Source organism: Micromys minutus (genome assembly GCF_963924665.1).
Source record: "Micromys minutus genome assembly, chromosome: 18".
Lineage (NCBI taxonomy): Eukaryota > Metazoa > Chordata > Mammalia > Rodentia > Muridae > Micromys > Micromys minutus.
In genome coordinates this window covers 30755504-30781292 of record NC_137953.1, presented here as the reverse complement: position 1 = coordinate 30781292, position 25789 = coordinate 30755504, and the positions used below count along the sequence as shown (strand labels likewise).

The 25789-nt window shown below is 44.3% G+C and overlaps 1 protein-coding gene across 2 annotated transcripts in view; it reads right to left on the bottom strand.

Moving 5' to 3' along the window:
• The window catches only part of OSBPL3 (oxysterol binding protein like 3), a 165053-nt gene that overhangs the window by 76773 nt on the left and 62491 nt on the right, over positions 1–25789 (bottom strand). For both annotated transcript variants that reach the window (XM_080932477.1, XM_080932478.1), the window contains exon 3: positions 432–654. In XM_080932477.1, the coding sequence (XP_080788603.1) occupies positions 432–524 (93 nt within the window). In that variant the 5' untranslated portion in view covers positions 525–654. The remainder of the gene's footprint in view (positions 1–431; positions 655–25789) is intronic.

Genomic DNA, 25789 nt, shown 5'->3' with positions numbered 1-25789 from the left:
ACTTCACACATGCTACACAGACATACGTGTACCCGGAAACAGAAAACAGAAACACACACACACACACACACAAAAAAAATCTTTAAAAAGAAAAGAGTGAGCCCTCGAGCAAAAGAGATGGAGCTCTCATTTGGCATCTGCTCCTCACTGGTAAGTAATCTGGTGTGTATGACTGAGCTTCCCTGGAGGGAAAATGGAGTGATAGTGCCTATGTTGGTAGACAGTTGCAAAGGTTGAGCAAAACAACAGAGCGCCAAATGCGGTTCTCAACACCTGAGAAAAACGTGAATTGGTTTTCTTTATGTGACCAGGTATGAAGAAGACACAGTCTTTCTCTTAAACTGAGAGGCAGCATCTCCCAGTACACTTCTGTACCTGCAAATTCTGGCGCTTAAATTTGCACATTAAGATCCACAGAAGTTAGACAGTACCTGTCGGCTTCCTTGCTTGGAGGAACAACTACTTGTGCTTCTTGAAGGTGAAACCAATTTTTGAGATACACCCAGATTCTTCTCGTCACTCATTGTGAAGAGCACGTCCCTTGGGCTCAGTGCAGTCAAAATGCCATGGGAAGGCGGTGGGGCTGAGAAGAAGCAGGTGCCAGCTCTTATCCAATGTGTCTAAAAGTCATTTCGGAAGTCTCAGAGGAAATCCCTAAAACCAAAAGAAAAGTAATTAGAGAAGCTAGAGAATTAAGGGGGTAGACATCACCTCTTCTTAGCTACACAGTGGCAAGGCCACGCAATAATATTACAGACTCCAGTGGTCAAAAGACACTCCGCATCTCCTACTATGATACATTCTGTATATGTGCTTTTTCAAATAGCTTTATACTTCGAAAGGTTTAAGAACATTAATATGCTCAATTGAAAACAGATACATCTAAAGACATTCTCAAACCACAGGGAAACACCATTTCATATTATTATTATCTCCACAATACTACTACAGCTGCTAATAACAGTAATAGGAAGGAGAGGAGGGGGAGGGGAAGATGCAGTAGCAGCAACTGGCATTGTGAAGGATGTGAAGAAATCAGAACCTTTCACATAAAAAGCACACCCATGGCAGAAAGGAGTTTGACAGTTTCTCAAAAAGTGCTAAGCACAGAATTATCATACAATATATAGTTTTGCTTCTGAAAAAAAAAAAAAAAGAGAGAGAGAGAAAAACCAACGTTCGAAGGAAAGGTCCCGGATTATTGCTCTATCAGCAGTATTTATAAGAGCCAAAGGTGGAAGCGCCCTGAACTGATGAGTGTATAGACTACGTCTAAAATTACCAGTGAGAGAATATTATCCAGACGTTGACCAGAACAAAGGACTCACACACGTTACAACATGGAGGAACCTTGCAGACACCATGCTAAATGAAATCGCCACATGGTCACATTCTGTGACTATGGCATGCACACAGTCCGAAAACCAGAGGTCACTCTGTGGATGCCAGGTCGTGGGGTCAGGGAGGGATTAGATGTGACTGTTTAAATAGCTGTAGGTCCCTTAGGGGGTGATGAAAATGTTTTGGAACGCCCCAGTGAGGATGACTGTACAACACCGTAAACTGCTAAATGTGACTGAGATGCACAGATGAAATTACTGAAATGATGAACTCGACGTAATGCTAATAATTTTTAATTCCTTGGGGGTTTTGGTTTTTGTTTTGTTTTGATTTGGCTTGTTTTTTTGGTTTTTTTGTTTTGTTTTGTTTTTGTTTTTTGAGAGAAAGGCAGTGTGTTTCTTATCCCAAAGGAGTTTTTAGTTCCTTCTAAAGGCAGCCGTAATTCGAGGTAACAAAAACTGGAGGAGATGTGGGGGTGGGGACAACAGGATTTCCCACATCTGGTGGCACAGTAGTAATTAAAACAGTGATCAGTGGGGAGGGTACATGAATCTCTGCCAAACACTACAACAGCGATTTCCATAAAGGTTCCCACAAATACTGTCTCGTTCTTTAGCAGTCCGATGGCAGGGTATTATCTCTGTTTTACAAAGAAGACCAGAAAGCTTCTAGTAAGTTAGTACTCTAGCCAGATCACACAGATAGCAAGATAGTTTACACTCTCTTAGCTCTTTAAACATGGAGCTGGAAATAGGTGTGTCCCGAATCCTGTGGCCAGGTGCAGCAGTAAGAGCTATTACATCACTCTGAAGTATCAGAGGCCAGGTGCAAAGTATGTACTGTGGGGGAAAAATACATACTGGGGCCTGGATGGTCACCCCTCTCCCCTGCTCCCCTGTTTCCAAGTAGCTATTGAGGCCACTAGCTGTTAGTTCTGCAGCTATATCGAGTCTTACACTGAGAAACAACCCCTCACACTGCACAGAGAAGTCCCAGGAAGCACTATCTTCCTCCCCAGCCCTGCCTGGGTTAAGGGCAATAGATGTGCCTGGCTTGGTCTGCAGAAAGCCAGGGCCTCACTAAACACACTAAGTTCAATTAAGTCTGCAACCCACCCAACCCACTCAGGGTGTTCACACAGTTTAATTTTTAAAAAAGACTGCTACATAATTGTCCTGACACCAACTAGTCAGATAAGGCATCAAATGGGATCAGTTATTAAATACAGAAGTGTTATAATGTCTTTCTGGCATTTTGTTCTCTAAAATATGATTATATTAAAGCTGTAAGCTAAAAATCAAAGCAATGCAGTGAAGGAAATATCTGCATCTCAGAAGCCAAATGAAGGGACCGATAGCCACAGAAGTCAATTCCCACCCCCACTGCCCCATTCCCCGGCCCGCCTGCCCAGAGGCTGCCAGTTCCATGCCAAGGTTCATGTTTGTGAACATGTGGTCTGTACTGGTGCCCCTAGTTTTGGAGACTTAGGATATGTGGCTTTATTGAAGGGAATGTGTCGGTGGGCGTGGGCTTAGAGAGCTTCAAACCTTCCCTCTTTGCTTTTGTGCTTGTGAAGAAAGACTGTGAGCCCTCGGCTTCCGGTTCCTTAGGCCATGCCTGCACTCCCTCAGACTCATCCCTCTGGACCCATAAGTCCATAAAAGCTTCCCATCTATAAGCTGACTTTGTTGAGGTGTTTTATCACAGCGACAGAGAAGAAACTAACAGCCCATGTTACTCTAGCATGTCCTCAATCTCTGGAATCATTACAAGTTGGCTCTAACAATGAATAAGCCTGAAAGCAAACCACCCTGGCTCTTTATAAAGTTAGCTGTGCTTACAGGGCATGACTAAGTATAGCTGAATCAGACGCAAATTAAACTAGCTAAAAAGTGCCAAGAAAAGCTGCAAAGACACTAATAGTTTGTTTAGTTAACAGTGTTGACTGTTGTCTAAGAAAGGGGGGAAAAAAGAAACCAATGAAACTCTCAATAACTGAGCAAGTATGTGTGTGTGTGTGTGTGTGTGTGTGTGTGTGTGTGCACCCATCACTACGGCAACATGTCCACAGTAGACTAGGAGTACTAACAAAGGATTTCTGTCATGTGTGCCAGGTTCTGTTTTTCTAAGCCAAAGGTTCTGATAAAGGAGGGCATGGGAGGAAAGGTGTGTGTGAAATGTGGAGGAGAGACAGAACCTTGGGCAATAAAGTGAGTCATGGGAATTATAAAATCCTGCCGAAGGAGAAGCCCAGACCCCAACCCAGGCAACCGATGAAAGAGGTCACTTTTATCTCTTGGCTCACAATCTCACTTTGGAGGGAACTAATCAGTAGGCAAAGGCTTTTTAGTGGAATAAAATTATGGGATTGGCATTCAGCCAGCACACACCACACCCGCCTTCCCCACCCCCACCCCGTTTCCTCCCATACCCATACTAAATCGGCCTGGGAATTTGAGCCGTGGAAATTCTGCTATTTTGCTCCCCAGGATTTGCTGCCCTGTAAAAGACAAATGAAGTTCAATCTAGACAAAGGTTGTGTTTACTTCTCAGAGCAAAGAATAAAGGAGCAGTGCTTTAAGACTACAGATCCCAGCACCACTCACGGGGGGGGGGGGGGGGGGCACCGTATGAGGGACAACTACCTCATTCACTCTCAGGACTCTGCATGGCTAAGCTAGGACCTTCAGAGGGAAGAACTACATCCAATCTCAAGGACTCCACAGGGTTGGAATGAGCCCACTCTAAGGAAGGGCTTGGCCTCAACTAATGGACATCTTTTACTTTGAGTAAAAATTTACTTGATTGTATTGACCTACGAAAGCCATAATGATAAATTCTTCAGGAGGCAGGTGGGACCAGGAGCCCACCTTGCTGATTCAGGGATCTCTGAGATGCTTAGATGAGGACTGACCCATGAAAGACATTCGGGTGTCCCCACCTCACACTTAGTAACCTTTGGATTGGAAAAAAAAAAAAAAAAAAAAACCTTATCTAACCCAAGGAACATGCTGATCTGAACAAAATCTAATAACTTCCCTGTTATACACAGAATGGTCATTTATACCCATTTTTCTTTCACTGCGGCTTTTCCAGTAAAGTGCACCAATCTTAAGAGTACATATAGAACTGTACTTAGGCAAATGCAGAACTACCACCAAGCTTGAGGAACAGAACGTTCTGCAGCTCCCAGAAGCTCTGGGATCTCCTGCGGATAATGCTCCTGTAAAGAGGTGGCATTCAGAAATCTCTCCTAATTCTTGTGGTATGCTGGCGGGGCTTCACAGATTTGGAATGCCTTTGTGCACCGGCCTATTACAAGTGTTTGATCTATGACAGAATTCAATGTCAGACCTGCATTCTTTCAAGTCAGCCTATCACCAAGTGAAGAAGGAGGGGACGCATAACTCTCTCCTTCTAAATCCTGGAGCCATCCAAAGTGAAAAGCCAATGTACAGAGCCCAGTGCAATTACTCCACCAGGCCTCAGAGCTAGACCGAGGCCTTCCTTACCACTGCCCAGCTTCTTTAGAAAGCTCAGATCAAGCTGGTGAAAAAAAAAAACCACCTGTAACTTCAGTTCTGATTTCAGTGTGAGACTACACTCAGGCAAAATGTTCGTAAACATAGAATAAATAAATCTTCTGAAAAATGCTTAAATAGATAAGAATAAAGACCAACATATCTCCAAGATGAGCCTAAGAAACATTTTTTTTTTTAATCTTCATATAAAAAGGCAGCTGTTGTCCGGGAAGGAAAGGAGGAAGGCCAGCACACCACAGTGGGCACAGGCCTTGGAGGGATCCAGGCCTGGTTTGAACTGATGCTGGCCTACTTCGAACCGTCCCTTAAAGAATACAGTCAATGTCTTTTGTTTTGTTAGAGAGTGTTTCCTGTGTAGACAGGAAATAGCGCTGTCTCAGTTCTCAGTACCTCTCAGTTGAGAAAATGGGGTTGAGGTGTCTGGTTTGGATAGATTTGACAGAGCTGAGTCCTGCCCCTTCTCTCCTGACTCCTGAAGCCTAAGGCCTCTGTGACTCTTTCACTGCAAAGAAACTAAAGAACTTTGCAACAGTTATCATTTCCCCAAATGCACACACTGTTGAGGACAGACTATTTGTAGACCGTTAAAGCAACCTGCTTCCTCTAGAAGACAGAAACACTGGCTGTTCCCAAAAGAGCAATAAGGGTGCAGCAGATGGCTCAGGCCATAATGCACTTGTTACACAAGCAGAAAAACATGAGTTCAGATCTCCACCACCCACATAAAAGCTAGGTGAGGTGGCGCAGGCGTGCAATCCCAGTACTAGGAGATAGAGACGGGTGGAACCCCATGGCTATTGGGCAGGTAGTCTACCTGAATTAAGCAAGCTACACATGCAGTGAGAGACCTTGTTTTAGAAACTAAGGTTGGGGATGGTTAGGGAAGTCCCCCAACCTCAACCTCTGGCCTCTACATGTGCAATACAACCCCCATCCCTCCACACCACATACGCACACGCATACTAGGTTAACAATCTCAATTAGGAGAAATAGGAAACAGTAGCATTTAACCCAGCTACTTACCTGGTCAGCTGTCAGTGGGGCTGGGGTCTGCACTCAGGTACTTGGCCAGGTTTGGCTTGAAAAACAGGTTTTCTTTGTACAGTTGGAAACAGCTCTCATGAAGACCGGAAGACATACATTTCTAGCTAATTTACAGTATCTGAGTAAAGCAGATAAATTATGCCCTGAATTGGTACCAGAAACCCCTAACAGGGTACCCACTTCTATGTTATGGTTTAAAAAAAAAAAAACTATTCTGATACAAATATGGGACTTTCAGAGAACATCTCAAAATACCTCTACTTCAGACACATCATTCAATCAGAAGTAGGGATTTGGTGGTGTGACCTAAAATGCTTTAGAACAGAAATTTAGGATCAGAAGTTTCTAGAAGCAGGTTTGATTTGCTTTTAATATTTGGCCTGAACCTCACATGAAGTGCTTGCTGATCTTCAGAACCATCTGACCATAGGTCTAGCAGGCACAACAATGTCTGACTGTCCCTGGGGTGAAGCACCAAAGCTCAGAGTCAAAACAAATCTACACTCTGGTACCCAAAGGGCAGCTCCTGGCAGACATGTTTTGCCATAGTCTTTCCCTCCAGGGAAGACAAAGGTCAAGAGTCTACTTATCCAAAGTATTTATCCACCTGGCATATCCAAACAGAATGGCATTTCTATCCCCTGCCCCTTCCTGGTCCTTCAGAAGCCATGTTGGCAAGGCCCATGGGCGCAGCTGTGGAACGGGGCCCAGTGCTTGGCAGTGGTACCCAAGTCTGTGCCTGAAGCGTTCATTTGCCTGTTGGCTAAACAAAAAGTACAAGGCCACCACCAGTCACTCACAGAATCCAGGGGAGACTTCTCACTCAAAGCAAGCATTGTTTCTACAAGACCTGCACACTAGCACTGTTCACCACCCCCCATGACAGGAAGGACATTCTGTCTTATTTGCTAGACTACAGTTGCCCATTGCTTAGAAGTGAAATGATCTCATTGTAACTTCCATACACAGCTTCTAATTTCCTCTATGTAACTAGAGAGGAGAAGATTAACTACCTTCCCACCATGACCTACACCAGACAGGCTATCACTTTGACCTCCCACCTGCAGCACACACACAGCCACATCTTTTGGATATGTGTGTATGTGAGTGCCTGAATGCACACATGCAGATGCTCGTGGAGGTCAGAAGAAGGTGTCGGAACTCTTGGAACAGGAGTTACAGGCAGTTGTGAGATGGCCTAGGTGGGTGCTGGGAATTGAACCCTGGTCTTCTGAAAGAGCACTGAGTGCTCTTAACCACTGAGGTATATCTCCAGTCTTTATGCAGCCACATCTTTGTTAGTCATTCGTTTTTCCTGGGTCATCTCTAGCCCTTACAAGTATAAGTGTGGAATTCTCATCTCTTTGTGCTACTAAAAGACAAGGTCCAGGTGTATTCCAGAGAAAACACAGAACACAAAGAACAGAAGGGGCTACAGTCACTTCTCTGCCTTGAGCACACCGAAACTGTTCCTGTTGCTTATTCATTTGCATGCTTGTTTATTTCTCAGAACAGGGTCACCGTTTATAGCCAAGACTGTCCTGAAACTCAATCCTCCTGCTTCTACCTCTAAGTGTACAATTCGAGGCATGCACCACTATTGCAATTATTAATTCGGCTTTGGGCCTTGACTTTAGAGACAATCAAATCTCTCTCTGACTCCATTGTCTTTATTAGGATGGGCAAGTCATAGAAAATGCTGAGGAGCTGGGCTCATTTTTCCTGAACAAGACTCATTTATCTCCTTTAACTAACATCCCAGATGTGACCATTTTCTTACGGTCATTGCTATTAAATTCTATTGTGTGAATGCTAACCTGCATTTGGATAACTCTGTGAGTGATAGCCATTGTGTGAGCACTGTTTGAGACGGGTATCTAGAATCTTCAATCCTCCTCTTACTCTAGACCAGTACTTCTATCTGCGGCTGGGAAATGGCAGACATTCCTGTGTTCTACCAGACTTGAGCTTTTACAAAGGCTGGTCCAAGGACAAGCAGTATCAGCCTCACTTTGGAACTTATTTAAGATGGACAGTACCAGACTCCAACACAGATTACAGAATCTCAAAAGAGGGGAGAGCTCAGGGGCCTGTTCCAACCTGTTCTTCAGGTGATTTTGATACACAAATGGAGGTGCCGTTTGCATAGATTAATACTTTATCCTCAGCATAGAATCCAAAGTCTCTGGTATTTATTTCGTGGGGGTCTGGAGGAGACCCTGACCACTGTTCCAAGTCATATTCTAGCTGGCTGTTTACCCATTCTTTAAGCAGTGGGTAGCAAATATCGGATCCACATGTTTTTAATCCCCATTCCTACTCTAAAACATGAGGCAAGATTTTGTGTGCTACTCCCTAGAAAACAAAAACACAGATAGGCCAGGGTGGCTACCTCAAAATAAACAGACAAACAAACAAATAAAAAAAAGGGCCACCTCAATGGCACACTTCCTTTCTAACAAGGCCACACCTTCTAACCCTTCTCAAATAGTGTCACTCCCTGATGACTAAGTATTCACATATAGTAGCCTATAGGGGCCCATTCTTATTCAAAGCACCACATCAGCCACTTCTAAGGTACTGGGAAATGTTTCCTTCCTGGTTCTGGGACAGGTCTCCCGCTCCAACCCTCAGATTTAAGTCTGAAGAAATAAAAATAGTGCACTGTGCTGTTCTGATGATACCATGAGAGGAATCTAGGGTGACTGTGTGCATCTTAAGCAGAACCCAAACTGTTTCCTTTCTAAAAAGTGGGCCGTTGGTCTGCTGGATGATAGTCATAAGAGCATTTCAGCATGGGTGGACAGATCCCTGTACAGAGTTAGGATTCACCCGTAGATACCAGTCAGTGTCTGTGAGAGCTTGAGTCACAGAATGAAGATGAGGTAGAAGTATCTTCTTATAAATTCTGGACTAGAGTTCAGTGCATAGTCAGGGTTGAGAATCAGTCTAGAGTTTTCAGATAGTCCCTTTCTCTAACAGTCTTCCCCAAGGCCACCCATGCCAGGTATCTGGTACCAATCTCCATCACTATATCCAATAGTTCTCCATACAACTCCCAAGAAGACTGAGGGAATCTGTCTTCTGCTATGTACTGGGGTCAAACCACCCCGGATCCCTTGACTCAGCTGCCTCTCCACTGTGGGTGATGTTCCCCATGTTCAGCCTGTGCTGTCCAGTTAGCTCTTAGCAAAAAGATGGATGAAGAGGGACATTGGAACAACCTGATTTGTGACGAAAAGAACCAAACCCAGAAGCTTCTTTTGCTTGTGCCCTGGAGCTTTCCAGCTTCTCTTACAAGCCCAGCTCCCTGCAAACCTGAGCTCTGCAGACATGATTCTAGCATGCTTGTGCAACAAGCCTGGGGTTTTCCCAGGTCATGTGCAGGGGACTGTGTTTTCAGGTTCCTCTTATACCCATATTTGTATGTATAACATCTAATGCGTTTGTGTGTTTACTTTTATTGTGGTCTGAATACTTAATGTGAAATTAGCAGCCTTGGGGTGTACCGTGCAAGCTTGTTAACTGCAGGCAGGTGGTTGCACACCACATCTCCAGAACTTACCTTGCAAAAACACAACCCTGAAACCAGCAGAGTGATGTCCGGCTCTCTCCCTCCTCCCATGGCTGCTTCTCTGCATGTGGCTATTTCAGACAGCTTACGTAATTGAGGTTTGCCCAGTGTTCTTTCTGCAACTGGCCAATTACACTTAACACATGATTCATGCTTTTGTCTGCAATAGGACTGTTCTGTTTGTATGATGGGCCACACGCTGGCACCGTGTTCTTGATGCATTCACTGGTCCCTGGGCCTTAGGTTGTTTCTACACCGTAGCTATTGTACGCAAGTACTCATGGAAGTACAAGGGCTCCCACAGGCATCTATGGAAGTCTTGTCCTCATGCATTCTTCCTAGACGATTCTACTCTTGGTGATCTTACCTGCTCCCAGAGTTTCAGTAAGGCAGTTAACACGAGGTTCGTTCCCCTCCCTCCAGCCAGCTGAGTGGCCCTGTACTGATTCCTCCAGCATCAAGGCTCCTAGTAACTCCCTGATTTTCCAACCATCCACCAGTCTTCTTCCAAATAGACTCCTCCCAGATCCCCAGATCCCACCAAGTGTGGCTTTCCTGATGCTTGTCACTCCCAACAGACTTTACATTCTTTTATTCTCAAAACGCTGGATCCATTTTGGACCCCCATAACGCTATGCAATTAGCTCAACCTTTTCTCTCACTGCTTCATAGTCCTGTGACCTATTCACTGTCTAGGCTTTCTCTCCTGTTCCCTATCCCCACGCTGCAGAGGGTAAGTAGACGTTGCAAAGCCAGCAGGTGAAACCTGCCGAGACACTGCTGTACTAATGTTCTCGGACTCCTGCTCTCTGCCAATTGATGCACATTACTAAATGTGTGGGTTGTTTTCTCTCTCACCTGACAACAGGTGCTGATGCTAGAAAAGCATCTTTGGGTTCCATGACGACTGAAACACTCAGCATGATCCTTGGCAGATGCCAGTCAACTATATTTTAGCTGCTACTAACAAACTCCATCTCCAAACTCTCACACTCATAAAAGCTCAGGGCACCCCACCCTCCCACAGTGACACCCCTTTCTCCTCAGTCATCTGTCTTCATGGAAACCCTCCTCACCCATTTTGTCTCCATCATCTGCAGAAATGTCCTCCGTCCTCCTTGAACGCTACCTTCTCCATGAAGTCTTTCCTCCACCTCTTCCCATCCTCAAACAGCCTGACTTCTCTTTTGGATTCCAGCTTTACTTCTGGACTATGGAAGTATTAGTCATGTTTCCTATAGTTGGAGTCACTCTCTGCATCATGATTGCTAGAGGCTGGGAGGCATCCACTTACAGACTGCTAGCATTCTGTCTAAGCTCCGCCCCACATTTACCTGGCAACAGCCAGGTATGTCTGACACTAACTATATAAGGGCTGATTGCCCCATCCTCTTTCTCTTGCTTCTCTTTTGCTCTTGCCTTCCTGCCCCCATTCTCTCCCCATGTGCTCATGGACAGCCTCTCTACTTCTCTCTTTCCCTCTCTGTCTGTCTGTCTCTTTCTCCCTCTGTGTGTGTGTGTGTGTGTGTGTGTGTGTGTGTGTGTGTGTGTGTGTGTGTGCCTTTCTCTGCCCCTACTATCCTCTTAACTCCCCTTCCCATGCCCTGAATAAACTCTACTCTATACTATACTGTCTTGTGGCTGGTCCCTCAGGGGGAAGGGATGCCTCAATATGGGCCTGCCAGAGGAACCCCCTTCCCCCACATCTCATCATACCTCCACAGAATACATCCCAAATGCATTGCATTCTGTCTTTGCACTCCGTAGAAAAGTCATGTCCAAAGATCGGTAGCAAGAGTTGTTAGGCCAGGACCACATCCTCCAGGTGATGACATGTATTCCCACAGGCAGATGCCCCACTTCCGATTCATTGACCTCATTTGGGACACACTCTGCATTAGAGAACCTCGTAAACGTGTCTTCCTTTTTATGCATCCCACCTACAGACCTATTAAAATGTCTGTAGAGCTCTAGCCTTGCCTAAGGCATACTTTAGTTCCTCATCTCTCCCTGCCACTTTATTCTTTGTTGGGATGGAAGGAAACACAGGGAGACAGCCCATGCATCATTTTCTTAGGCTTAAGACAGTCACTAAAGGAAGAAGTTAAGAGTCTGTTGGGAATGAGGAACGTAAAGCCTGTGGTGGGGAATTAGCCATCAGCCCTACTTCCGGCAAGGCATTTGGCATCCATTAATTACACTCCATCTCCATCTGCCTAGGGATGCCCTGCCCCAGTCCTGCTGCGTCTCAGGCCATCTGCAGCCCCTCCTAAACTTCCTCATACTCCCATTCTCCACTCAACGACGTCTTAATGTTCTTCTATTCCTTCTTACCAATCTTCCACCCAACTCTCTTGATCCAGTTAGCAGATCTCTCAGCAAACGCACTTGCCCCATGATTCTAACTGCCTGTCAACCCGTATGGGCCCCCTCCAGAGCAGCTTCCACGCCACAGTCTACTCTCCCCTGATGGTAGAAACATCACTCTGTGCCTCTGGTCCATCAGTTTCCTACCAGGACACAGAACTAGGACTAGAAATGAGAGCCATTGTTTCTGGTCACCATCCCAGCATAGAGGTAACTGTATTTGGACAGTTAATGAAAGAAACAGAATTCAAACGTATTAATAAAGCCACTTATGCTTTGAGTCTCAAGGATTTAGCGTACATGATGTCAGCCCTATAAAGATAAAAATTGCCTTGAATCTAGGTTTCTTGGGTTACCTCTGTGGCCCTCAGTTTGAAGTGGTAGCCACTTCCTTCCTGACTGACTTCTAGGAAAGAAAAAGGATGTCCTGGGGATAAGAATCTTATCTTCCTTCTTAAAAAAAAAAAAAAAAAAAAAAAAAAAGGATCTTCCTTGTTGTTTGAACGAGGAGGGTTTTCAAGTTCCAGGTGGGTATCAGGCTTGCCTGAAATAATCTCATATTTTCCGAATGGGGCCGACAGGAGAGATCCAATCCTTAGAAAACAGTGGAGAGCCATTTCTCCAATCAACTAGCACCCTTCTTGCCACTTGATCACCCATGTGGTCCCAAGAGCCAGAACAGATCAGGGTGACTCAATATTCTGGTTGGAGAACCAGCGTTTCTGGGTTGAATGTCCGTAACTCTACTGACTACATGGAAAGTCGAGTGTGGCCCAGTCTCTTCTTCCTCCTGCCGTTTTTCTTGGTTATTATTACTGATTTCTCCATATCTCAAAGGAAACATTCATGAAGTTAGGTGGGATGGCACAACCTGTAAGCTCAGCCTTCTGAAAGATATCCCTGGAGGATGGCTAGTCTGAAGCCATGCTGGGCTTCCCAATGAGACTATCTCAAAAAAACAAAAACAAGAATCAGGGAGATACCAACATAGGTAAAGCTGACTCCATGGGAAAATGTTTCAGCCTGGTTTCCGGCACCCATGTTAAGAATTGGGCATAGCACCACACGTCGGTAAGCCCAGTGTTGGGAAGGGAGACAGAAGGATCTCTGGGTCTTGCGAATCCAAGTTCAGTGCGAGACTCTGTCTCAAGACAGTGGTATGGAGTGCTTTAGGAAGATACTCAACTCTTCTCTTTACATGCACCTGCACACACAGAGACACACAACACACACACACATACACACACACATAAACAAAAAACACAGAGACACACAACATGCACACACACACACAAACAAACAAAAAAAAAGACATTTATGAGGCAACATGGAATAATAATGTGTGCCACAGTGAAAGACAGACATACAAAAGAGCAACCACGCTGGAAGAACTTCATTATTGTGCATCTGGAAAGTACCTGCTCTGGGCAGGCTGCTGGTCTCAGCCTGTGGCAAAGGAGACTAAGTAATGTGAGCTCAATCCCACGATGGAACCAAGCTGCTAAAGGGCGGCTGGCAGGTGTGCTGGGTGGAGTCTAGAAGATGGGGCGGGGCCTAGCTAAACAGAAAAAAAAAGTGCCCTGCAAAGAAGGGAGCTGGACCAAGATGGCAGCTCCCTGTGACATTTCTCAATCTTAACTTCAGAACAGGGTTACCATGATAAGTTACAAAACCCCCACGTCCGACCCTACTTGATACTAATTCCTCCAGATCCTCTGGGGCCGAGGGCAAAAGGAGCTTGACAAGCTCCCTAGCTGTTTCTGAGGTTTCCAGGGGGTTGAGCTACAGGCTCACGTGGTCTTCCACAAAGACAGATAGGTTTACACAAAGGGCTACCTTCTCTTCTCGTGTGTGTGTGTGTGTGTGTGTGTGTGTGTGGGTGGGGGGGGGGAGTGTTTAATTTCACTTGTGCGCCTAATGCCAGACGTATGCTGTGGCATCTAATTTATGGCAAATTAAAATGCAAAGCAGGATGTGACTTAGCAGTTTGAAGGTTAAGGAGAGAGAGCAGCACCCAAGAACCTAAAATAGCACCCAGTGGTTTGAACACTCTCCGTGGGTGTCGTTACCCTCCCTTAACTGATGACTGCTTTGGGGGAAACAGGATAGAGTTTTAACAATTGGCTACTTCACGCTCCGTTTTTATTATTTAACTTAAAAGACTATCAAGCGAGAGTTGCTACGTAGAATGCAAATGCATTTTTAAAAACTTCTCCATCTCCAATGAAAATGTACTTATCTTTTTTGAAATAAATGTTGAAGAAAAAACCTCAATGACTAACCCTCTATAAATACATTAACCAGGAGCCCAGACAAGAAACTAGACACTCCAGCGAGTCATGTATCTGATACACACACCTCAAGTTTGTGAGCCACCTGACTGAGACTTAAGCTCGAAGCAAGCTCTGTAAAATGAAGCTCCTGAGTCGCACTGCGGATGTACTGAGCGAGATCACTAGGGCAATAATTAGCAATACCTTGTGAGGGGAACACAACTTTTCTGAACGGGGGATAAAAAGCCACATAGCAAGTTTTACACTTTGCAGGAGGATGGCTGTGAAGAAATGAACAGGAGTCGCTTTAAAAAGTGTTCAAGCTGGAAAAAAGAAGGGACCGGAAGTAGAAACAGAAGGAAAAGACAGAACAAAGCAAAAGAAAACCCTGGGGTGGATTCTGGCCGATAAGAGCCAGAAAGTTATGAGAAGTCTAGAATCACCTCTGTTTCCAGGGTAGGCTATGCCATTGTTACTCTGTTCACATGGTGACGGTGACGTGTGCAGGACTTCTGCGAGACCCAGGCTCTCTCACTCCCTTTCACTGTGTCTAAAATGTCAACAATCAATACAGAGGCTTAGTAGTTAGAGAGTTGTTGGATGACAACCAAAACACACTGTGGCTTGGTTTGGTTTGAGATTACTGTGTAATCCAGGCTAGCCTGGACCCTACAATCCATCTGCCTCCCACGTGCTGATGACGTCAGGAAAATGTCACCTCACTCATTCGACGTCTCCCTGCTCCCTATGCTCTAGAAAAGCAGGAGTGTTACCTGTGACTTCCAGGACGATGTTAGAAATGGCCACACAGCTGCCATATCAGAGCACGCTGCTCACCCTTCAACTTGGTCCCTGTACTAGTTCTGTTCCCTCTTTGTTCCCAAGTATCTCCTTCTAGAGTAGGGTGGGGGACTAAACGGGACAGCATTGATTTGGCTCCATGATTTCTGCCTATCCTAGTGGGAAAAGAACAGCGGCGGAAGCCACTGTCCATAACACACAAAGCAATAAGGGCAGGAAGGGAATGGAAATCACACTCAGATATACTTTCCACATCCTACTCCAGACCACAACTCCTACAGGAACTTCACTCTTCGTAACACAAGCTAAGGACCAAGCAGGCAAAGCATGAGACCATAGGGCACGCTTCTGATTCCAGTCACCATGTTCAGGCTAACCAATACAAAGGCCCAACTCACGCCAGCATCACATGTCAACATACACACGCACACGTGAACATGTGTGAACGAGCAAGTCTTCAAAAGATTACAGTCCCTAGCCTACTCACAGACCCAGCTGACACTGCCCTTCTCAGAGTCCTGCCATCTACAGAACTGGGCTAAGTAAACTTGATCACTCTTGGAGCTTGCCAACCTGTGGGAACTGAATGTATGTACCCATCCAAACCAGTACTAATGGGCCACGGATAAAATGAATTGCCTACAACTGCTACAGGAACTGCCCTGCTTCCCTAACCCAACACAACAAACTGGGGGTATGTCTTGCTTGAGCTAGAGCCTCATTATGTACCTAACCCAGGCTGGCCTTGAACCAACAATCCTTCTTCTACCCATAGGTTAGGTCACAGGTATTTACCACCATACTCGGCTCTATCTGAGTCACAGTGCATGTCTGCAATCCCAGCATTAGGGAGGCTGAGACCAGCCTGGGCTACATAATGGAATCAGTCTTCCAAAACGACCCTGTTCTCTTAGCAGCTGGTAATGAACTGTGAATTGTGACCTTAAAACAAGGGTTATATACTGACTGTTTTTATAAAACAAGTGTTATATACTAACAAGCCAGGCAGGGAGAGCCTCGGACTCAGAAAATACATATGAGCTTCTTTTCAAATTACTATACTCAGATTTATCTGTCCCTAATAAGACTCCTAGAATTGTTACTTTTCCTAAACACCTGACAAGAAGCACCTTAAAGACAGAAGGAGTTATTCTGATGCACAGTTTGAGATGGATACTTATACCAAAGCAGGGAATGCACAGAAGCTTAAGTGGCTGGGTCCATAGTGGTGGGAGTCTGAGGCTGATGTCTGCTCACATCTCAGAGACTCAGCTCAGCGAGCAGCAAAGAGGAAATCAGGATCAGCTATAACTCTCGTGGCCCAAGCCCAATGGACCTGCTAGGCCCCACCTCCTAAAAGCTCCACAACTTTACAAAGTGGTGCCATTGCTAGGGACTAACTGTATTCTGCATACGCCTGTGAGGGACTACAGTCAAATTGTAGTATCCTGTAATCTTGTCCTTGTTCCCTAGACATGCCAGAGGCCACCCTGACCTCTCCATATGTTGATGGTTGCAATTCTAAGTCTTAGTAATGCCCAAATAAAACACTTTGTTTGGAGAGTTAGCTTTGCCAAAGCTTTGGGATGGTTATTACACAACACCAACTAACCTGCATCCCTGGCAGCCCTCTAGGCTAGAAAGTAGACACTGTGAGGATATCTGAATTCTGCCTTCAGGGGGCAAATTCAGAGGAGAGCTCCTCAGCCATCAACCACAGACCTCACCTTTGCCTAATGCAAGTCCTTTAGGTGAAGCAGATACAGTCTAGCACATGGGCCTATTGGCTGATCAAACAGAGCATGTGATGGTAGTGATTGGCAGACCACAGTGTGGCCTTGAAATTTAAGACTAGGCACAATGTCTAGGTAGATGTCTACCTTTTGACTAGATCTCAGCGTCCCCCAGGTGTTAGTTACATGGTGACACTTCACATTAGTTTATCCCAGCTTCTGAGCATTCTCAACTGGCAAGTCTAAGACATCAGGGTCAGTCAGTTAGGGGACAACGAAGAAAAGAATCCAGTTCTTCCCTTCCCATCAAGGACATAGTGCCACTGGGAAACAGGAAGCCGAGGCAGAAGTTCTAAGTGATGGATGCATTTAAAGAATTGTAAAGAGCAAACTTATTGTGAATGGCAATGGAAATGCCCATTCCAGACTTTGGTAAAAACATGTAAACATGTAGCAGGAGGTGATCAAGTAAATCTTGTACTGCAATGATCCTGTCCCACCCCCTCCCAGGATACCTTTTAGGGCTTTATGAAGGCCCTAAAACCAGAGGGTGCCTGTCAATGGGGTCACAGGGAAAGCAACTTCCTAGTGTCACCTGGGTGAACAACTAAAACCAGGGGAAGGAGGAAGTTGCTGTAGAGCCACTCATCAGAACAAAGACAACACCAAAGGGTCAAGGAAGAGGGAGCCCTATATATGCGGATCAGGGCTACTGATGCTGGCAATCCACTGGAAAACTGGATAGAGGGCCTATCTCTGTAATAAGCTAAATGTACATTTAATTTAATTTAAAATCATCTCAGACAGTGTTAGAACATACCACTCTAAGTCACTTACCCCCTCCCTGTTTTGTTAGTACAAATGAGAGCACAAGGACACCTCTGCACACTTACACCCCTCTCCCTCTGACACAGCCAATGGCTGAGTACCACTGAGTCATACCACTGAGTCATAGCCAACTACACGGCTGCATCTTCAAGTGTTAACTCATATCCAAGCAAGCTGCTCCAGCATCTACTTTTACTATGTAGTTAAAATGAAAGAAACAGGATACTTGTTTTCCAGGTGGCAGCAAGGGATTTATAGCAATCAACCCCAAAAAAACTTACCCAAAAAAAGGCATGGAGTTCACAAGTGCTCTCTCTAAACACTGTTCATTATTAACACAACAGCTGGTGATACTAGGTGAAAGACTGTCTTCCAGAACAAGGACAACAACAAAAACGTCAGTTGAAACAATATTACCAGCTGCCAATTTGTAGGTGTCTGAAACTATTTACTCCTTTCCATTATCTTCAGATGGCAACAAACAGCCCCCCTGGCCAGCCAAGAGTGACTCTTCACAAAAGAGAAAAGGAAAGGCCAGGAACCAGACAAGAACGGACCCTCCCCCAGGCATGTCACAGAAACCTGGACATTCATAAAACTACCCAACAGGCATGACCATCCCATGCAGCAAACATGTGAGAAATTCACCTAGAAAGCAGCCAGTTTCCCAACACTCAGATTTATCCATAATTGATGGCTAATTTGTAATTCAGTTTTAGCCACTGCTCAAATCCATACTCCACTACTAATTGATTCTTAAATGTCTTCCCATTCAATGGACTAGTGATGTAGCTCAGTTCGTAGAGGGCTTAGCACCCCTGCACAGTGTCCTGGGTTTGCTCTACCCACGACATACATATTCCAGTCCAGACCAGGCATTTTGACCCATGTCTGCAACCCTAACACTCTTCAGGAAGTGGAAACACCAGGATCAGAGTTTCAAAGTCACCCTTATCAATACCAACCTAGAATACATGAGGCTGTCTTTAAAAAAAAAAAAAATCCCATTTAAAACAGGACCCCTAGAAATAACAGTATAAAATGTCTTTAGAAGACAATTTGGCATTAAAAAAGTTGTCTTTCAAAATACAAACAATAGGGGGCTAGAGAGATGGCTCAGAGGTTAAGATTGCTCTTCCAGAGGTCCTGAGTTCAATTCCCAGCATCCACATGGTGGCTCACATCTCCTTGTAACGGGATCCAATGCTCTCTTCTGGTGTATCTGAAGAGTACTTGACCAGGAGCCTGTGGGTTCCACCCTCAACACTAAACTCACAAACATGAGTGACAATCCTCAAAAACAAAGAATTCACAAACAAACTCAGGGAGTAACACACCCAAAATTGTTTCAAAAAGAATTAAATCCACCAAACATCTCTTATTAAAATAATACACCACGGTAAAAAGGACAGTGGTTAACAGTGCATTGATTAGAGTCACAGACATCGGAAAGCCATTAAATCCTAACAGCATTAATTAAAACGAAACAAGCAAAAAAAAAAAAAAAAAAGACGCCATCCCGAGGTACTCGGACCATCCAGCCTCCCACCATCTAGGTGGCTTCTATTCTTTCTAAACCTACAAGAACTGAGTCCAACAATAAAAAGTTACTTCACAGAATATCAGCCATCCTTTCCCCTTTTGTTAAGTAAAATATTTTAAAAACGCGTTTCATTTTAGAATACAGACTTTTATTGAACCCAGCCTTACGGGGTTATTTCCCTGTTCATTTCTCTGTACTGTAGAAAAAAGATAAATATTCACCATGAGGCTCTTCTGGCTTAGATTTGGGATGACAGTTTACTTTCTCCTTTAAGCTTTTTCTTCTGATTGATCTTTCAAACTTAAGGACTTACCACAGAGGTAAGACTAAAATGAAAATAGTTTTCCAGAGTTATGTGACCTCTTCTCCAAAGACCCTCTGCTCTCTCTCTCTTCTCCACCCCCCACTTACCAGCCTCAGTTTCTCAGCTGTGCCGACAGTCTCCGCACAGGCTCACCCTCTGACTGTGTCTCGGTTCTTTGAGAAGCGCTATAGGCCACGTGACAAGAGGAGAGAGGCTGCCTGGTATCACTTCTGTAGCGGCCATGGAATGCATCCATGCAGAAACCTCAGGTGAGTGTTGACAAGAAACATAGTGGGGGTTAACTCTTTAAACTGAAAGTATGAACCCCACCCGCCTGCCCTGGGAATCCCAACCACAAAGATGTCACATCACAGAGGTGACACACACCCCCACAGGCTAGTAGATTTACTGGAAGTGAGGCAGCCAGACCACTAAGATGCTTGGTTGTTGTTCTTTCTGTTTCCTCCCTCCCTTATTCCTTCCCACCTCTCTCCTCCTAACTTTTTTTCTATTGTATTAGTCAGAGCTCTTAAAGGTCACAAAACTTTGAGTGTGTGTGTGTGTGTGTGTGTGTGTGGTTTACATATGTATATGTATATGTATGGGTATTTTACTGGAATGACTTACAGGCTACAGTCCAACTAATGTCTACCCGTGAATGGAAAGTTCAAGAATCTACAGTTCTACAAGGCTGGATGTCTCAGCTGGTCTTCTGTGCATGCTGAAACCCCAAAGTAGGCTCCAATGCCAGTGATGGATGGATGTGCTAGAAAGATAAGGGCAAGCAGGCAAAGAGCAGAATCTTCCTTCTGTTGTCCTTATATAGGCTTCTAGCAGAAGGTATGACCCAGATTAAAGGTATCTTCCTAACTTGTGATCCAGATTAAATGTGCGTCATCCAGCCTTCAGAACTGGATCACAGGCATGCGGTCGTCCTGCCTCAAGATCTGGATCACAGGAGTGCGCCTTCCATTTCTGAATTCATTTCAGATATAATCAAGCTGACAGCCAAGAACAGCCTTTGTATGTCTTAGTTGGGGTTTCTACTGCTGTGAAGAAACAGTAGGACCACAGAAACTCTTACAAGGACAACATTGAATTGGGGCTTTCAGTTTCAGAAGTTCAGTCCATTATCATCCTGCCAAGAAGCATGTCAGCGTGCAGGCAGACATAGTGCTGGAGATGAAGCTGAGAGTTCTACATCTTGATCCTTGGGCAGCAGAAGAAAACTGTGTGCCACACTAGGCCTAGCTTGAGCATATGTGACCTCAAATCCTGCCTCCATGGTGACACATTTCATCAATAAGGCCACACCTACTCTAACATGGCCATACCTAATAGTGCCATTTTCTATGGGTCAAGCGGGCACACACATGAATCTTTAGGGACCATTTCTATTCTAACCACCACATCTAGTTAAGCAAATAGCTTCTACTAGAAGTTGGAAGAGTGTGAGTGTGAGGGAAGGAAGAAGACTTCTCAAGCTTACAGAGTAGTATGTGTGTCCCTACACTTGAACTACACACGGCTTTCTCTTCGGTAGGACTCCAGGATGCATCTGGTCGAACCAAGTTTCTCTGTCACACCATTACTGGTTGCTCATGTTATTCTATTCCACAGAAGAAGGCATCGGTTTGCTTGCTTTTCATGTGCTCTTTCCCCCTGCAGTGCTTAGAGGCTTTGGGACAAATGTTGCAGAAAGCTAACTTTCAAATGTATCACACTGACAATTGCCAGGCACCAAACAGAACAGGCTTCCCAAGTAACGTCTCAAAACCAACAGCAAATCTAGGTGTCATGGCACATGTTCATAATCCCACTCGGGAAGAGGAAGCAGGAGGATTGCTGTGAGTACATGGTCATTATAGGCTACATAGGGAACATCAGACGCTGGGCTACAGTGTGATACCATGTCTCACAAAACAAAAACAAAACGAAAACCAAGTATTTATAGCCTGGAAATTAGAGTATATTTACAAACGTGTACTTGTATAGAGTTAGGTCAGTTTGGTTGCAAATCCTAATTTAAGTTCTTAGTGAGGCAGTAGACACAGCTTCAATAAAACATACTATCACAAATGGCCCAGTCTAAAAACAAGAGCCCCCCCCCCAAAAAAAAAAAAAACAAAAACCTGACTCCTTACTCAAAAGCAAAGTTCCTACACGGCATCATGATTATTTAACTTGCTAACTCTCAGGACTGATGAGCCTTGGGCAAAGGGGATCTCCTACTAATTACCAGTACTAAAGGGCTTTGGGTTGGATCAGTAAACAAGACCCCAATGGCACTCTTTGGGGCTGCTGCTTCTACCTGCCGTCATGAAAACACTGTGTAACCCATCTTGGCACACTAAAGGCTCTCAGAAACCCACAGGAGAAAAAGCAATTACAACAATAATCACAAAACCCAAACTGCTACCTAGGATGAATTCATTCCTGAGCTATTTGGTAACACAATCCACTCTTTGAGGCACCCATTTCTCAGCATGCCTAGCTCTGTCTAGCTTTTGAATACAATTATCCTTAGTCCAAAAAACAACTTGGTCTCTAGGTAGGCGGTTTGCCCATGACGGCTGTAATGGCTCAGCAAACACAGGCACTATTCTTTGGTCGTGAGTCAGGCTCACCTCCGCCACTAATAACTCTGGGGTGATCTTTGTTCATAGTTTCATGTCTAGACTTTGGAGGTGTGGAGAATCAAGGAAAACCAGGGCTACTAAATTAAGGCTATCAGCTATATGTGGAGTTGGGGAGGTGGAGACATGCTTCCCTTTGGCCCCAACCTCCTTGAGCATCCTCTTTTACATCTTTGTCCCTACCCAACTTCCCTACTTCCCTTTCCCCTTGCATTTTGAACTATTACTGAGAACCGATCCTTTCTAGTTGTCTCAAGTTGGCTTTAAAAGGGAGTATCTGGATGTCATAAATATATCGTTTGCAGAAAGTTATGCCACCTAAGAAAGCTAAACATGTAAGTCTTATGGAAAAAAATCATCCCACCATATCATATGAAAAAAGACCCTTGTACTTAAATATTCATACGAAGGGTAGAGGGGTTACTTAGAACCGGTGCAAGCAAGCATGCAGCATTATATTTCTGCGAGCAGGTAAGATAGTGTGATCAACACCTGGGATTCACTTAACATTCACGGAATGAGCACTTGCTATAGGTTAATCTTGGTGTGATAATTCATCAGTCCTGACTGGCAGCTCAGCAGGATTTAGAGCCACTACCACAGACAAACCCCTGGACATGCCAGAAAGATTTAACTGGACTGGAAAGACCTACCCTCGTGAGTAGCACCAGTCTTTATCCCAAACTAAATAAAAAAGGGAAATGTAAGTGGGGTGTTATCATCTGTGCTTCCTGACTAAAGATGTGATGTGACTGGCATGAGCTGCCTCATGCTCCTGCCATCATCATTCCCCTTCTGTCATAAACCCCAAGCCAAAATAAAGCCGCCTTTCTTTAAGTGACCTTTGTTGGGCATTTCATGACAGGAATGAGACAGGTGTTGACAAATTGAAACTACATCACAGGACATGTCCAAGATTCCCCAAGACAGAACTAGACAATGACCTTGGATAAATCAGCTTCTCCATGAAAAAAGATTGACACTTAAGCAAGAATTAAGAGCCACTTAACAAGGTACGGGAAAGGCTTACCTAGGAGAAGGGGAAGGAAGAGGCAGCCAACACATGTTTTGTGCCTGGCATGTCTGGGCACCTTGCTAGGGGCTCTTGTGTAATCTTTAGTTGCCAGGATTATCTTTTGATTTGTGCTTTCACTTTAAGGTTAAGGACTCATTGGTCAAACATTTATAACATATCCAACTCTGTCCACAGCTGTACCATTTACAGAAGAATGAGGTCTGACCTGAAAGTGAATTCATAATCACTTAAAAGTAACATTTCCAATATGACTCACGGCGACAGAAGAAAGCCTCAAAGCACATGGTGTGGAAGAGCAGGCCGATACAACATCAAAAAGTAATCCTTCCCAAATGGAAAGGACTCCCAATTCTGATTCTGAAGCAACTACAAAGCTGCATCAACCAGCACTGTGTGTTCACAAAAGACTGCATAGATGGATCAGCGAGACTGACAGGCCGTCATGTTTATGATCCGGCTATCCCTTTATGGTGAAGAACAGAAGTTTGTTGTTATGTATAGATGTGGAAGTACAAGGCAGAGGCTCACACTCAACAGTGGCTTTTCTGCTGGCCTAGAGGAACACATGGCAGGAGACAAGAGAGTTCACGTGCATATCCAGTGTTAATTCACTTTTGTCAAAAAAGAAATTACCAAGACAATGCAACAAATGATAGCTGGACAGTTTAGAGTCTACAGGCAGAAGGATGAAGTTAAAATTTTATATAAGATCATATAAAAAATTAACTCAAAATGGACCAAAGACTTAAAACCAAGAGCTGGAAGGTAAGACACTTCTGGACCTTGAATGGTGTCTTCTTCACTATTGCTGTGAAGAGACGCTGTGGCCAAATCAACTGTTAGAAAAGAAAGCACTTAACTGGGAGTTTGCTTACGGTCTCAGAGGTCGGGTTCATTATCATCATGGGGGGAGCAGGGTGGCATTCAGGCAGGCCCTGGAGCAATAGCTGAGGGTTACATTCTGATCCATAAATGGGAACACTCTAAGCTTGGCATAGGCTTTTGAAACCTCAAGGCCCACCTCCAATGATACGCCTTCTCAGGCAAGGCCACACCTCCTAATTCTTTTAATATTTTCAAATAGTGCCACTCCCTTGTGGCTAAGCCTCTAAATAAATGAACCTATGGGGACCATTCTTATTCAAACCACCACAGATGAGGTCAAGTTTTCTTCTGTAGGACACCTAAGTACTGGCAACAAATGGGGAGATAATAAACTAGATTTCATCACAATTAAGGATGTTGATTTTTCAAAGGATAACATCAGAAGATGAATCTAAACCCAAGAATGGGGTTTTGATGAAACTCTGGTTTCCAGAATATATTAATAAAAGCCATGTTTACAACTTAGCAGTATAAGGGCAACTTTTAAAAACTGAGGTTACTACAGAAGATAAAAAATGGCTGCTAGGTACATAAATAAATATTCAGTATTATTACCATACGAAGTATAACTCAAAACCACTAAGTCTTATATGTTAATATATAGCTGCCCTGGAAAGGAGCTGTAACATATACTTATATAGTATTGAACAGAAGTATGTGTTATGGAGGACAGGGGAAAATGGGAACCTTTCTGACATTCTAGTAGAATTGTATTCTTTGGAAAGCAGTGTGACGGTCCATCAAAATATTGAAAATGGAGTTACAAATGATCCTGCAATTCTGCTCCTAGACCCATCCTCAATCACACGGAAACACTTCTACTAATCCAAGAACATTCATAGCAACATAGTTCATAGTACCCACAAAGTAGAAATTATATGTTGTTAAATATCCCTTGGAAGCTTCAAGAAAGTTTTTTTAAAATCCTACCAATGTTATTTCAAAAGAGTATGCTTAACTTAAAAAAGAATGAACTGAAAATCAGCAGGGGAGCCTACGACCTCACATCAGTCCATACAAATCCCAATAAATCTATATCATCTGGGAGCCTTTGGAAAGCAAAGACAAATAGCAACAGTCAAAGGTCAAAGCAACTTCAATACATGAGAACGCCCACACAGTCACTAGGCAAAACAGTCATCCTGAGACCTCCAACCTCCTCTTGAGAAGCAGCTAGATAGTCACACAGAGAAACTTGGGCTTTCCATGATGTCAAAGTCTTTCTTCTGTCCTAGTAGGGGCACCTGCTTGGATCTCTGCAGGTCTATTTGAATGCCATCAGGGGCCCAATTAAAACCCTTGCAGAATGACTGAGAGAAGGGATGTTAAAATGGTCCACCCGCTCTGCAAACAACTGTTTGATCTCTGATCTATACATTCGCTTTACTTTTAGCAGTGACGTTATCTAACATTTAAGGGGAGGTGAGGGAAGTTACGGCTCAAATTCTCAGAAGTACCACTACCAAGGTCAAAATAGGCACACACATTTACACAGACTCACACAGACCAACCCTTCCCTGGTCAGTAAATACACGATGAGCTCTGAGGCTCCATCATCTTCAGTCCAAAGCCCGAGACAAACAGAGCAAGCGCGTATAATTCCAACTTTTCAAAATCAATTGTTTGAAACCATTTACTTATAGCCCAGTTTTTCACAGATGTCCGCTGGCTTGTGGTCATGTGCCCAGGCCAAGGCAGACCTGAGCAGCTGTTAAAAATGTATTTCAAACCGTGAAAACGGTGATACTTCTTTCAGAGGGGAAAACAACAACCAAAACACCATCAGGTCCAACTCCACGCTGCTCAGCTTCAAGAGAGAGAAAGAGCCCACACCCTCTCTGGTACCAGGAACTCTAGGCTGGAGGGAAATTTGTGGGGCACA